The 15711-nt window shown below is 45.7% G+C and overlaps 1 protein-coding gene across 5 annotated transcripts in view; it reads right to left on the reverse strand.

The window, feature by feature from the left end:
* PREX1 (phosphatidylinositol-3,4,5-trisphosphate dependent Rac exchange factor 1) overlaps window positions 1–15711 on the reverse strand; it is a 253178-nt gene that overhangs the window by 151255 nt on the left and 86212 nt on the right. For all 5 annotated transcript variants that reach the window (XM_077335562.1, XM_077335563.1, XM_077335561.1 and 2 more), the window contains exon 2: window positions 2048–2119. In XM_077335562.1, the coding sequence (XP_077191677.1) occupies window positions 2048–2119 (72 nt within the window). The remainder of the gene's footprint in view (window positions 1–2047; window positions 2120–15711) is intronic.

Below are 15711 nucleotides of genomic sequence, written 5' to 3' on the forward strand. Positions count from 1 at the left end.
CTCTTGTGGCGCAGAGTGGTAAGGCAGCTGTCTGAAAGCTCTGCCCATGAGGCTGGGAGTTCGATCCCAGCAGCTGGCTCAAGGTTGACTCAGCCTTCCATCCTTCCGAGCTCGGTAAAATGAGTACCCAGCTTGCTGGGGGGTAAACGGTAATGACTGGGGAAGGCACTGGCAAACCACCCCGTATTGAGTCTGCCATGAAAACACTAGAGGGCGTCACCCCAAGGGTCAGACATGACTCGGTGCTTGCACAGGGGATACCTTTACCTTTACCTAATGTGCAACAAGAGGTTAGAATCCTGCTTCAACAAACTCATGAAAATATAGTCTTTCAATTTCCATTACCAGTGCATTCCAGCAACACACACACACCAAAAAATAATATATCAAGGTCCATCTACAGAGATACACACAGGCAGTTCCGACACAAACACATTTACAATGCAATCCTGTGCAGTTGCTCCACTTAAGTCTCCTGAAATCAATAGATTTAGAGCAGAGTAACTGGGCAAAGGATGGCAGCCCAATCCTAAACATGCGTATCCCTTTCTCCCTCTGCTGATTCCAGTGGATTTAGCAAGGTGTCACTGTTCGAAGGGCTGCACTGCAACTCAACAATGGAAAGCAAATAATTCTGGACATGGTATTTTATTGCGCGACATTTATATTTAGCAGGTGATCAATTAACAGAAAAACAAGAGAAATATTGCTCATCGGCACCTTTCCAGCTGCTGCATCTGCAGGTTTGAGAAAACACTTCACTCGGCTTGTCCTGCAGCTGTTACAAGCAGATGAAGCCTGCCAAAAAAAACCTACTGGCAAACCCATGACCTAGAGAGGGTCACAGAAACAATGCTGTGGAGGATGAACAAAGGAAACTGGGAGATCAGTGGCTCCCATGCCCAGGGACAACATGGATATCAGGGTCTAAGTTCGCAAAGTACATCCTAGAACAGGGGTAGTCAAACTGCGGCCCTCCAGATGTCCGTGGACTACAATTCCCAGGAGCCCCTGCCAGCATTCGCTGGCAGGGGCTCCTAGGAATTGTAGTCCACGGACATCTGGAGGGCCGCAGTTTGACTACCCCTGTCCTAGAACAAAGGTGGCCAAACAGTGGGTCTCCAGATGTCTATGGATTACAATTGCTGTGAGCCCCTACCAAGTTAATCGGGGCTCATGGTAATTATAGTTCATGGACATCTGGAGAACCACACTTTGACCACTCCAGTCCTAGATATTGCCTCTACTACCACTGCTCTCACCTGTTTTTCTCTCACTCCCTAAAGTGTCAAAGACCTCAGGTATGTCTCAGAGAAGTGGGAGGAGCTGCAGAAGGCACAGCAGACTCCATGCTGGAACCTGGCATCGCAAGATCTACTCAACTTGTCTTCCAGTGGCCCCGGGGGAAAAAGGCACAGAAGACCAGAGGCTGAAGCTGGGCCCAGACATCGTTCAAAAAATGGAAGTGGAATTGTGGCTTTAACTGCAGTGTAACAGCCTGCAAGGAAGAGGTAAGCTTCTCCCATTGCTGCATTGCCAAGAAAAGATGCAGAATCTAGGTGCGTGAGAAATGATGCAACCAACCCCTTACTTTGTCGCTACATAACAATCCAGTGTTCACATAAATACAAACATGCCTTGTTGGCACTTGGTGTCTACAAAAACCAGCCTGTGTCTATCTAGTTGCTGATTATTCTCTTAATGTGGACATTTTTAATGAACTCAAGATGTTTCCCATGCAATTCAATCTCAAGTGAATACAAACACATCCAAACTGCAGTTCTTTCCTATTTATCTCTGGAATCTGTTACCCATTTTTATTATGCTGTATATTAATTTACCCTCACACTTTGCCTACAGGTATGAACTGATGACCTCCATTTCACGACATTGTATCTGAAGAAGCGTGTGTGTTCTCAAAAGATCATATCTTGAATAAAACTCTGTTGGTTTTAAAGGTGGCAGTGGATTCAAAATTTGTTCAGCCTGTGCCATTGTTATTCCAAGCATTTGTCAAAAAACAACAACAGGATTCTAAAATACATACCTTGACATTTTCCTCTGTGATGTATTTTTCAGCTTTGTCCACAGCATTCTGCCTAATTCTGTGCAGAAACGCCTGTAGGGGAACAGTAAGGGGGGAGGGAGGGGATTACTGCTAAACTGTTTTAATTTCACTGCTCTCCAGAGCTTTCATTAGCATCCAGCCACCCCGATGCAAATCCGGAGCTTTCAAGAGCAAAGGGCAGATCACTTTACGCTCTTAAAACTATCAAAACAGGCAGCGCTTCATTACTTGGACACCCGGCATCTTAAACAAGTGAGCGGCAGGGCTTTAAAGTTGTTTGGGCCTCGCCTGGCAACAAGCATCCTTCCCCTCTTGAAGCGTTCCTGACACTTATTTTGCTTCCATATCGGGTACCATCGGCACGTCAAAGGAAACGTTTGTTTAGCCCCTCCGAGACCTCCCCTCCTTCCTCCCCGACATGCGGCTGTTTTGACACGATTAGGCAGGAAGGCAAGAGGCCTGGGTCTCATCAAACAGAAGGGATCAGTGTCCAAGAAGAGGGTGGAGAGGCCCTGCAATGACTGGGGAAGGGGGGCAATTTCTCTGCAACCCAAGGCACACTGAGGTTTAGAAGCAGGGTCGAAACATAATCTCATGTGTCTGCACTCGTTCCTGAGCAGAGCCTCCATGATGGAATCCGGAAATGGCCGCCCATAAGGAGCCACCTGGCTGTAGTCTCTGTTATTGGTCACTTGGTTTAGTCACAGCAGTCATCAACACAATGCCTGTCAGATACTGCCATGGTGGTAGGTTTGCCAAGGTCCAGGTGGGGTTTGGTGATCTGGAATTACAACTGATCGTCAGAGTCCATAGATCAGTTACCCTGGAGAAAATGGCTGCTTGGAAGGTGGACTCTATAGCGTTATAACCCACTGAGGTCCATCCACTCCCTAGCGGTCAGGAGTGCGGACTTCTAATCTGGCGAGCTGGGTTCGATTCTGTGCTCCCCCACATGCAGCCAGCTGGGTGACCTTGGGCTCCCCACGGCACTGATAAAGCTGTTCTGACCGAACAGTGATATCAGGGCTCTCTCAGCCTCACCCACCCCACAGGGTGTCTGTTGTGGGGAGAGGAATGGGAAGGCGACTAAGCCGCTTTGAGCGTCCTTCGGGTAGGGAAAAGTGGCATATAAGAACCAACTCTTCTTCTTCTTCTAAATACCACCCTCCTCAGGCTCCACCCCCAAATCTCCAGGGGTTGCCCAATCCAGAACCCCGCTTGGCGGAGTAACACATGGCTTATCTACAGAGTCACTACAGTCACCTACCTCATAAAGTCACTGACCTCAATGTTAGGAGTTAACTCTAGACAGAATAATAAAATCAGAGTCCAGTGGCACCTTTAAGATCAATGAAGATTTATTCATTGCGTGAGCTTTCGAGTGCAAGCACTCTTCCTCAGACTAGTTTTTGTTGGTCTTAAAGGTGCTACTGGACTCTGGATTTTTTGTGCTACTTCAGACCAAAACGGCTACCCGCTTGAATCTGACGTCAATGTACTTAGAGAAGTGTTAACTCTCTTCAGAATGGCACGGCAACTTCCACGTTCTGTTTCTGACACAGGCGAGACAGAGACTCACAAGCAAATGGGTTTCACCAAGGGCTCCCTCTACATTTTGAAGGCAGGCAAAAGTAAAGAAAGGGAAAGAGAATCGCTAAAAGCAGCAGTGAAATTCACAGAGCACATCCATAATGTCATATAAACCATCAACAGTGCTTGGCCATTGTGGGGTTAAACTGGAAGAGATCTTCCCTCCCTTCTCTGTGGGGAAGGAAGACAAGAGATTGCAGGTGAGGCTCAATCAGACAAAGGCATCCAGGAGACAATCTCCTGGGACTAATTAAAGTGTTCCAGGAATGAAAAGAAGAAGGCAGGGAAGGAAAGGCAGTTTTTTTTTTCATTTATGCTTGTTCCTTATTTGATTGTCACACCAAAAACCAAACCAGCCCTTGGAGGTCTTGTGAGAATACAAACATTTTTTTTGTCTTCCTTATCCTTACTACTAATATTTCGGATGCTGCTACTTTTGGTACAGAAGGACAGCTGGGGTGCTTGAAACCCCTTTTATTTTATTTATAATTGGACTCATATGACCTCCGCTCTCAGCGGTTTACATTTCCTGAGGGCCGCTTGGCCCTTCTCTGTGGTACTTCACATGCTAAAAGGATAGGGCAGAGAGATTTTCTTCCTAAATAGCAGCTGTGTGAGACTCCAGCCCACATGCAGCAGGAGGAAAGATTTAATCCCCTCATAATTATTTTTTATTTTTATTTATTAATTAAATTTATATCCCACTCCTCCCGGTAACTGGCTCGTTGCCATGTTGTTTATATAGACTCCACTTTAATCCCCATTGAGGTGCCACACCAACTTCCAGCAAGATTCTCCATAGTATCTTGAGAACAACAAACCTGTGGGATTGGTTAGACCAGGGGTAGTCAAACTGCGGCCCTCCAGATGTCCATGGACTACAATTCTGCGAATGCTGCGAATGCAAAACTGAATGCTGGCAGGGGGCTCCTGGGAATTGTAGTCCATGGACATCTGGAGGGCTGCAGTTTGACTACCTCTGGGTTAGACAGAGAGTGACTGGTCCTAGCAGAGCTGCCAAATCTGGTTAGAAAATACTTGGACATTTGGGGGGGGGGGGGAGTAGAGCCTGAGGACAGCAGTTTTGGGGAGGGGAGAGATTTCAATGTGGTATAATGCCAATAAAGTCCACCTTCCAAAGCAACAGTTTTCTCCAGGTGAACTGATCTCTGTTGCCTGGAGAGTTGTAATGGCAGCTCTCCAGCCACCACCTGGAGGTTGGCTACCTTGGGCCCAAGCAATTTTTTGTAACAGAGTGGGCATTAGAATCTGGGCCTCCAGATCCTAGTTTGACACACCAACCACTACACCATGAGGACACCAAGAATTTCCGTGGAGCTGCCATTTCCCACACTGCTTGGCACGCTTCCTGCCACTCTGGGACACACAAGTCTCACACAACAAGGCTAAATGATACAGATGGCAAAATTAAGCTGTTCCCTGCAACCTGCCCTGCAGTTCCAGTCCCAGCACGTGCTATTTGCAAAGGGAAGAACAAGAACTTGAGAGTTCCGAACACAGAGCTCTCTGTCTTGCTGACTTTAATACCAGAGAACCTGGAAATCGTGGCCTGAAAACGGTATGCAAGAGGACAGGGAACTCCAAAACTTAAATCAGGATCGGAAGAGCAGTGGTGGAACGTTCCGTCAAGTTGCGGCCAATGCCTGCCTCTGCAGAGCAACTAGGGAGTTCCTTGGTGGTTTCTCTTTCAAGACCAATATCTTTTCACCAGTTTCCTTTATTCTGATGATGTCTAGCCTGGGCAATCCAGGTCAGGGGTGAAACAGGAAGCCACAGGTGAAATACCATCAGGCCAATCCTTTGTATCACACAACAACAAGAGTCCAGCCCACCCATGCTTGAAAATATTAACTTGGGAGATGGTTGCCAGCTCCTCTGCCCTCTATGCCTAAATCAGCATCTTGCTCCAACACCAGTGGAGCCATGGCTGCTGCATTTGAATTCTCTCTCTGCATGACTGCAAGAACTTACTTTCTTATAATGATACTTCTGGTTGTTACTTCCTTTGGGGCAACCGGGAAGGGCAGGCTATAAAAATACAGTTGTTATTGTTATTGTTGTTGTTATTGTTATATCTAGCTCAGTCCTGCCTGCTGCTCTGATGGCCTGAGGTTCTCAGGTAGAGAAGGGTCTAACCCAAAGTTCCTTAGCCTGGTCCTTGGGATTTTTTAATTGGAAATGCCGGGGATTGACCTGGAGACACAAAATATATGCTGTACTATCCACTGAGCAATGAACCCTTCCATAAACAGGAGCTCTATCCACTGAGCTATGACCCTTCCATAAAGAAACTGCAGGCCAGCATTCACAGAAATGGCCATTGTGTCACAAATTCCACAGCCGAGCCAATCAACTGTTCTTCCCCTTAGAAAGTATGCATATGACTCCACTTCTTCCCTGTTTGTGTGGAGTAGTAATTGCAAGGGAAGCACAACTGAACCCCCAAATAAGCCTGTTTTGCTTCTGAATCCATAGGTTACTCTATTTATTAACCAGTCCAAAAGGAGTGCCAAGCAACACACGTAGCAGGAATAATTTGCAATACACTGAACTTGTTTATGCAAGGTATAAATGTCTTAGATAAGCCTAGGAAAAGCAGAAGTGACTTGGTTGGTCTGTGGATCCCTTTTCTTTTATCTGAACAAAGAGCAGCTTGCATAGCTCTTGGCTGCTCATGGCCAAGATACAATCAGACCAAAGCTGTATATTTATAAATGCATATGGGGATTATGGGGATTATTATTCTGCTCCTCAGAACAAAACAAATGCATGGCAAGTCCATCCACAAGAACACTCTTCTTGCCTGTGATACCATATTCGTCAATGAATTTTTTAAAATTAAATTTCAAGAGCCAATGCTTGGTCCCAAACAATCGAGAATACCTAGGGCCAAGACTCACTCGTCCAAGGAAGGCTAGGTGGATCAGCTGAGAACACAGCATGGAGCCAGGCAGTGGGCCGGGAGAGGAAGAGTCAGAAGGGGAGGCTAAGGGGCTTTCCACCCCAATCTTAGCCCCATGCCATGGCAGGGCAGCATATTTGTGTGAATGGAGTGCTTCAACTTGGATCACAAGTACGTTTCACATTCTTGTACTGCCTGGGAACTGGGTTCTAGTAAGTATGAAGTATGTGCCTGCCTTCTCTGGGGCCAAAAATCCACTTCCTTGTTAAAGTCCCGCAACGTTGTAAGCACAATCACCTTGAGGTTTTTTGTGGGTTTTTTTGCTTAAAAAAAAAAACCTTGGGGTGAAAGACGGCAGCTGATCGAGAGAACATGGAGTGAAATGGGGAGGATGCAGGAAATATAGAAGAGCTGAGCACTAGGACATTTTTACCATGGGAGGGAGAGGAAGGGATGGGGGAGGGAGAACGGCATCGTGGGAAGGGGTGTGTCCACGCACACGAAACGGCGAGCGCCACAAAAACCTGAATGAAAGCATGTCCACATTGGCCAGCCCCACTTCACACCCTGCTAGTTCCCCTTGCAGAGGGGCAAATTGGATCTTCATCGGAAAAGGGGAATTTGAATGCGGAAATGGACAAAATACTTGACCCTATAGAAATGGAAATCAAAGCCAAAACCCTAGTGAAGAAACAGTCCATGTAAGGTATCTTGAGGGCCGGAAAAGGCTGTTCCCTAAAGACAAAGGTCTGGATTCTAGGCCATCATCAATCCACTAGGGCTATGGTGGAGACCCATAGAATACCTACGCAACCGGTGGCCTCCCTACACACACATGGATATAGGAATAACATCTCATCACCACAGAGTACGTTGATATAGCACTTTATTCCCCACCCAACTCTTAGGTTTTTAAATAACAGCATTTATAGCATTAACTGGTGTTAACGATTCTGAATGGTTAACTGTTTTATATTGCAAACTGTCCTGAGTCCACAGGGAGGGCACTATAGAAATGTAATAAACCATCTTCATCATTCCCTTCGTGCTATTTGCTAGCCGCTGCGGAGGCTTCCCTTCGTCGGGGCTCTTGTTTCCTCTTATGTGTGTGCAGAATCAATGTTTTATTTATTCATTCCTCTATTCACTTTATAGATTCATTTTACTTTCATTGAGAGTCAAGGTGGATTACACAGTGTAAATCAACGCAATCAATAGGACGCGTTGTCTAAGAAACAATGGATTCAAACCAGGATTACAGAAACTTGGAACAAAGGGAAACACATTAGGCACAATAGCTAAACAATGCAGAAAACCGCACTACTTAAGCAGAAGACAAGGCAAACAGCAAACAGATAATGAGTATTCCATACAGTGGTCTGGTATGCAATCTCATGCTTTGTAAAAAGCATCTTCCTCAACATTTCTGGGTTTTATAGCTAGAGTTGCCAGCTCTGGGTTGGAAAATTAATGGATATTTTTGGGTGGGGCTTGAGGAGTGATCCCTCCCTCCAAAGCACCTGTTTTCTCCAGGGGAATTGATCTCTGGAGATCATCTGTAATTCTGGGAGATCTCCAGGCCCCACCTGAACATTTTACAGAAATGCCCTCCTGAATGCTTCTACAGTTTGTGGAAAGACAATGGCCTTTTTCAAACTGCCTTTGTAATCTGTTCAAGTAACTGGCCACCAGCGGATTCTTTCCCTCAGCATGGTAGTTAGGAACAGCAAGCTCTAATCTGGAGAACTGAGTTTGATTCCCCACTCCTCCACATGCAGCCAAACAGGCTAGTCATAGTTCTCTTACAGCTGGTCTTACAGAGCAGTTTTGTCAGAGCTCTCTCAGCCCCACCTCCCTTGCAGACTGTCTGTTATGGGGAGAGGAAGGGAAAGCCGCTTTGGGACTCCCTCCGGTAGTGAAAAGCGGCGTATAAATGTGACAGTGCCGATCGCTCCCGATGCAGCAAGCGCTGCGGAGGGGGGAGGGAGGCGCACCTCCTGGTTTGTGGGCACCGGCACTAGATAGTCATCTGACAGAAATGCTCATTTTATGAACTTAGGCAAATTATGAGCGAGTGGAAAGGAAGGGATGTGCCAGCGTCTGTCTCTTGTGGCCCTTCCTTGCATACCCAGGGAACTGCTAATTGCTGCTGTGGGAGGGTAGGTGAATTTCCACAGGTCAGGATGGATTCTGGAGATTTTTGATGCAGGGAGTTGGACTAATGTCCCTGGACGTCCCTTCCAACTAGATGTCCCAGGAGGTCCTTTGCAAAAGCCTCTGCGGTTTATTTTAAAGCTCCAGGGCAAGTATTTGAAATGCTATTTTTAAAAGAAAATCTAAATCTGTACAAATTTGCATGCTACAATAATAAATTTGCATATATTACACTGAATTAGCATAGCTAATTAACATATTCAAAACTGTGCACTTGTTTTCCCTGCTAGGAGGCAGAGAACCTATTTATGTGGGCTGTTCAGGACAGATACGTTGCTAAGTTAGTACTTAGATTCTTTTCATAAGGGCTTTTTAAACCATTTTGACTTCTGAGAGCAAACACATTTTCTAAAAAAGGTTTCACGTATCTTAAGAATAAAACGCAACAACAAAAATTTGAAGCAAAGAAGATTTTGGGAAACCCAGATGCAAGCTTTATATGTTATGGGAAATAGGTGAAACCTGAAAAAAAGGTGTTTGAAACTTGAAAAAAAAAATCTATTTTCCTTAAAATTCAAAGTGGATTAAAGAGCCCACAGGAAAGAAAAATTAAGATACTGAATACACTTTTGCTCCACTACTTAAAAAAAAATAACTGTAGTTTCTCATCAGGGAAAACTACAGAATGCTGTAATAGTGTTTTGCTCCTCAAAATAATTAAAGACTTCTCTGGATGAATGCCAGTTCACATGAAGTACAAAGGGCTTTCCCCCACTCTCAGCCTTCTCTCCTATGATCCTTTGTCTAGAAACTTTCCCTCACAACCAATATCACTGAAGCCAATTTTATTGGCTGACACATAGCTGATGGCAGGGTTCCTCCTGAAATACCCTCCTCGGATGATCTCGAAACAACCTGCCAAGATCTAACAATAGGATTTTTAAAAGTGCAAATTTACAAATGAAGGGCAATGCTGACACACAGTTGGCTCCTGCTGGTCCAAAATGTCAGTCTTCTTCAACCTCCACCAGCTCCTGGGCCAGAGTTCCCTTTCATAGCATCACTTGGATCACAATGGAAACCCCACATGGCAGCGAATGCACAGATTTTGTGTGTCATTTGGCTCTTGGTCCAGAAGACCACCAAAGAGAGACCCAAGCAGTGTCTTCCTCTCCTGGTCTTGACAGCAACTGCCAGCACTTGGCAGACACCCAAAACTTTCTGAATAGCAAAGTGCTGTTGCTTTGTCATGGCTGCAAAACCAATTCATCAGGGACCTAATAACAGTCAGACATTTTCCTACCCTGATTTCATCCATTCGGCAGAAAGTAGCTCTGAAACACGGTGGTGGAGATTTAAACCCTTTCCACTCCAAGTGACCAGGTATGGGGATGGAGAGCCCAGTTTACACCAGAAGCTGTTTCTATGGTAGATGCCATCTTAGACCCAGCTGAGCAGGGAATGGCCACAGCTCAGCAACAGAACATCTAGGAAGTCCCAAGTTCAGTATCTCCAGTTCAAAGGATAGGATAATGCAGGGGTAGTCAAACTGCGGCCCTCCAGATCCAGATCCATGGACTACAATTCCCATGAGCAATATTTATTGCGTTATATGACCATATAAAGTCATGTCAACCGCCCTGCCCCCGAATGTCCAATAAAGGGCCTGGAGGGGGTGGGAAGGGAAGGATCCCCAGATGGGCATGTCCACACCTATGATTCTCAACCACATCCTGCACAATCGTGCTATTTTGGGGGTTTCTCAAAGCTTGAAGAATGTTTCAGGGGGTTCTTAACAGTAAAAAAAACTGAGAGTCTAGGCTAGAGTCAAAGAATCCAGAGTGGATCTTGGCAGAGTTAAATTTGGATAATGCTTCCTCAATGTAGTGCTTTATTTTGTGTTTGTTTTTTTGCAAGCCACAATGGCTCATACACTACCCCCCCCTTCCACTCAGCAGAGTTTGAAGACTTATTCCAATGAAAGAAAAGATCCTTGAGCTGAAGGAAGGTTTCCAATTTTTCTGAGAAAAGCAGAAAGAGACAGACCACCAAGTATATTGCTATCTAGGACCTGTTATCAAGGGAATAGTGAGAGAACTGAAATGTCTAACTGATTGAGGCTCAGCCTGCCGTCTGCTAACATGCTGGGGAAACAGCTGTTGCACCACTATGCATATTATTCCAACCAACATGAAACAAACCAAAGTCTTGGAGGGTGTTTTCACCAGGCTTGAGATAGTAGACCTAGCCACACCCTTCAGTCACTGTCTCCTCGCTCCCATCTCCTGCCTGAGGCATTGACAATGGTACTGATTATATAGTAAGATGTTCCAAGATAAAATAAGAATATAGATGCAGCCCCCTGATTATTCTTGATAGTTTCCCAGAACCAACAGTCCTATCTTTCTTTAACTATCTTCCAGTGGCAAATATAAGTCTGCTATCGTATACCAGTGATCCCTAGTTTGGCTCCCGAGGCCACCACGGTCCCTGTCAGTGGACTTCCTAGTGCCCGTTGGCCCTAACGGAAATAGCACAACGTGGCTTCCTTCAAGCTCAATGGTGCAGGACGTGGTTTAGACAAGCCCAGGAGGCATCACCATTGCTCCTGCACAGAGCACAGTCAGAAAACGCTGCCTCTAATTGGAGGAAGAAGCTCAGCATGCCGCTTCCCAATTGGCCACAGCACACCATGTCGGCCATTTTGTGGTCCTCAAAATTCCAAAAATGCCCACTGGCTCTAAGAGATTGGTGATGCCTTCATATAGTATTTAAGTATAGTTTCACTGTCTTAGATCAGGGCCCTGATGGAACTTGAACAGTTCCACAGGGCCTGTAAAAGGGAGTTCCTCCACCAAGCATTTGGTTGAGGTTGACCTGAACCACCGCTTCCCAAAGGCCCTCCTCCTGAGCCCCCTCCTATGGCACCCACCATAATTCCACCCAACCCACTGGGCTATCAGTAGGAGTTACTTCAATGTTTAATTTTTCTACGGTTCCATGTTGCTTGTTGTTTCACTTCATTCATTATTGTTAATCTAAGTTATCTGTATTGTTTCTGTTCTGTTTTATGTGAACTGCCCTGAGCCTTCAGGGAGGGCAGTATACAAGCTGAATGAATGAATGAATGAATGAATGAATGAATGAATGAATGAATGAATGAATGAATGAATGAATGAATGAATGAATGAATGAATGAATGAATGAATGAAATTACCTTAGCACTATTTTCCAGTTAGTGAACCCTGACACCACAACATAAGCTGGCCAACCCAATGACACACATGTTTTCTGTGCAGATGGAAATCCAAACTGCAACTTGCTAGCACTCAATAAGAATCTAGTGGAAACAGTGCCTGGGTTTTGATAAAATAGTTACTGGATTCTAAAGGGGCCCCAGGAGTACTACATGAAGTGAGAATGACCAACGCAAATACATGTGTTTGTTCTGGCACCACTATAACAAAAGCAAACAAGCATTGCGTAGGCAGATTTTTCATTTCTAAAAGAAGACTCGGCTCCAACAGTTTCTCCTACGCACTACCGATGGCAGCCTCGGCTACACGTGGGCCTGCAGATGTGCAGGGAAACTCCGACATTAATTGGACGGCATCTCTGTGAACAGCGTAAAATGCTTCCGTGGTATCTTTCCTGGGGAACTGTACTAGTATGGAAACAAGAGCTTTCTGTCTTGATGACAGGATGAAGTCCGAGGAAAGGAGCAAAGTCTAGAACCTGAGAATTCCTTTCATCTCTCTATTATCTAAGATCATGTGTGTCTAATACGGTTTATTCGGCTGCTTTTGAAACCCAAACGCCTGCTGAGATCTCCCTGCTGTGGATTCTTCCACCTCAGAAAACTGGCAGACAGGGGAAGTCACTTTATGTATGAGCATCTAAGGGCTAAAAGAGCAGACCATTAAGCATAAATGGAAAAGCAATTAAAATCCACACTACTTGCAAAGGACACTAAAGCATTCCTTGCGCTGTGCCAATACTTGAAATATTGTTTTTCGGATATCACGAGGGCTTTTCTTTTTGAAAGATCTGGTGACAAACTTTTATTTTACTAGACTTTAAAAATACACATATTTATTTCTGTTTATATATATATATACACACACACACACACACACACTTCCTAAGGGTTGTTTTTTGTTTTGTTTTGTTTTACAGTGGTAAGTTGCATACAGACATCCCTACAGCAGTAGTTCTCAACCTTCCTGATGCCGCGACCCTTTAATACAGTTCCCCATGTTGTGGTGACCCCCCAACCATAAAATTATGCAAGGGTTCTTTCACAGAAATTAAACCCAAACTGACCAATGGCGTGAAGATCCATTGTTCATAACTGTATTTTTTTTTTCTGGGGTTTCTCAGTTCAGTTATGCCGCTTGTCCCACCATGCCCATCTCACTCTTTTCCAGTGCTCCAGACAGACGAACGCTCTGTCTCGATCTACCCCGCAAGGCTGCTGTGTAGATGGCGCGCCCCCCTGGCCAAGCTGCTCGCCCTGCTGCGACCCCTGTGAAAGGGTCCCAACCCCCAGGTTGAGAACCAGTACCCTACACTATGCACAACCATCCTCTCTACTGATAGCATCCTTGAATTAAACAATCTGCAAAATTAAAACAAATCCCCAGACTCTAAAACAGGGGTAGTCAAACTGCGGCCCTCCAGATGTCCATGAGCTACAATTCCCAGGAGACCCCTGCCAGCGTTTGCTGGCAGGAGCTCCTGGGAATTGTAGTCCATAGCCATCTGGAGGGCCGCAGTTTGACTGCCCCTGCTCTAAAATCCATAAGTCGCTTAGAACAATAGTGACAGAACGATTTTAAATGGTTAAAAGTAAGAGACAAATACCATTCTGTTTCACAGTGTGCCTTTGACTAAAACAAAATAGGAGACTGGGTTTAATCTAAAACCAATACTTTGATTCCTTGCCTTTCTGCCTCATTGGGGCTCGCAGCATTTACCCCTCCTCCATCTTATCCCAAACATCACCTCGTTAGGTTGAGAAAAGGTGACAGGCCCAAGATCAGCCAACAAGCTTTATGGCAGAATGAATATCCGAACTTTAGGCTTACAGCTCCTAGTGCAGTACTCTTAAGCACTACACCACACTGGGGGATACTTTCCTAGGGTCTCCCAGGGGTCCCTTTCAAATACAGAGGAGAGCGACGAAGATGATCTGGGGCCAAGGGACCAAGCCCTATGAAGATAGGTTGAGGGACTTGGGAATGTTCAGCCTGGAGAAAAGGAGGTTGAGAGGGGACATGATAGCCCTCTTTAAGTATTTGAAAGGTTGTCACTTGGAGGAGGGCAGGATGCTGTTTCCGTTGGCTGCAGAGGAGAGGACACGCAGTAATGGGTTTAAGCTTCAAGTACAACAATACAGGCTAGATATCAGGAAAAAGTTTTCACAGTCAGAGTAGTTCAGCAGTGGAATAGGCTGCCTAGGGAGGTGGTGAGCTCCCCCTCACTGGCAGTCTTCAAGCAAAGGTTGGATACACACTTTTCTTGGATGCTTTAGGATGCTTAGGGCTGATCCTGCATTGAGCAGGGGGTTGGACTAGATGGCCTGTATGGCCCCTTCCAACTCTATCATCCTATGATTCTGTGATTCTATGAAATGCAATGCTTTCTCCAGTAGAGTGCAAATGCAAGAATGCTTATGAGAAATTAACCAGGACATGATAGAGCCCTGTATGTTTTTAATTTCCCTGCACCAACACAGTCAGAAGAAATCAGTCACTGTAGGGAAAGGGAAGTCTGTGTAGATCTCCCATTTCCAGCAATATCCCCTTGCATTGCCTGTATACATTCGCAGGTATTTCACCCCCTTTTCTAACTTTAGGCACTCATCAATTTCAGATGGGATGCTGGCCTGTGTAGATCCTCTGGAGCAAATTCTCGATGGCCACTAATTGACTTTGATAGCCAAGGACACTTTGCTAGACGAGAGGATCCCGCAGAGGAGCACGGTTTAGTTTTCTTCATGGCAGGGCTCCACTGAAATAATTTCCCGTACCCCTCTGCTTCCTCTGCTTTAATACATTAAGAAAAACCTATTCTCGCAGACGGCCGCAGCATTTCTTTCCCCAGCGACTGTTCTTGCAAAGAAAACACAATCATATCACAGTCGCCTCAAGTGCCAATTTCCTCTTGCTCAGGGAAAAGAATCAGGCCATTCTTGTTTGCAACATAAAGGGGAAGCTGAGGGAAGAAAGAAGCCTGCTAGGGCACACAGCAATGAAATGCTAATCGAATCGAGGAGCTCCTCTTCCCAGCATTCCCATACATTTGGCCTGGCTCTGGGAACTCCCGTTGGGATGCTTGTTCCGATTTCCTGGCAGGATGCCCGAGGTTCCTTTTGTGGCTCCCCTTCCTTTGTGATTCACTGGAGCCAGTCTGGAATCCAGGTCTCTCACACACCCTGTGCAATGTATGCCCAACTTCAGAACAGGCCAGTTTCGTGTGTGCTTTGTTCATTAACAGTGCAGGCGCCATGCAGCGCCTGCAGATGCAACCCAATGCACACCCAATGCCGGACATTTCTTCCATGCAGAGCCAAGATTTGTATGCGTGTCACACGTCAGGAGATCGCCCTGCTCGTCGCGAATGAAGCAGAGGAAAATATTGCGAGAGGAACATTGGGATAGACAGAGAAGCAATTAAAGAGATCTTGCAGAGAGTCTGAGATGCAGGGAGCTTTTCTGCTTCCTCACCTATGCGGGAGAGCGTGTCCGGATGGCACCTGATTGTATTCCCTCTGTGACATTGCAATGGGACTGTGGAAATGCTGTGGGGAAAAGGAAGAAACTTTTTCCATGTTCACTGAAGAAGCCATCCTGTATAAGCTGCCTTTGCCATCACAACTGTGGACAGAACACCAGGGCCCATTCCGCACACGTAGGATAATGCACTTTCAATGTGCTTTGGCAGCTGGATTTTGCTGTGCGGAACAGGAAAATCT

This window comes from Paroedura picta, chromosome 4, assembly GCF_049243985.1.
Source record: "Paroedura picta isolate Pp20150507F chromosome 4, Ppicta_v3.0, whole genome shotgun sequence".
NCBI lineage: Eukaryota > Metazoa > Chordata > Lepidosauria > Squamata > Gekkonidae > Paroedura > Paroedura picta.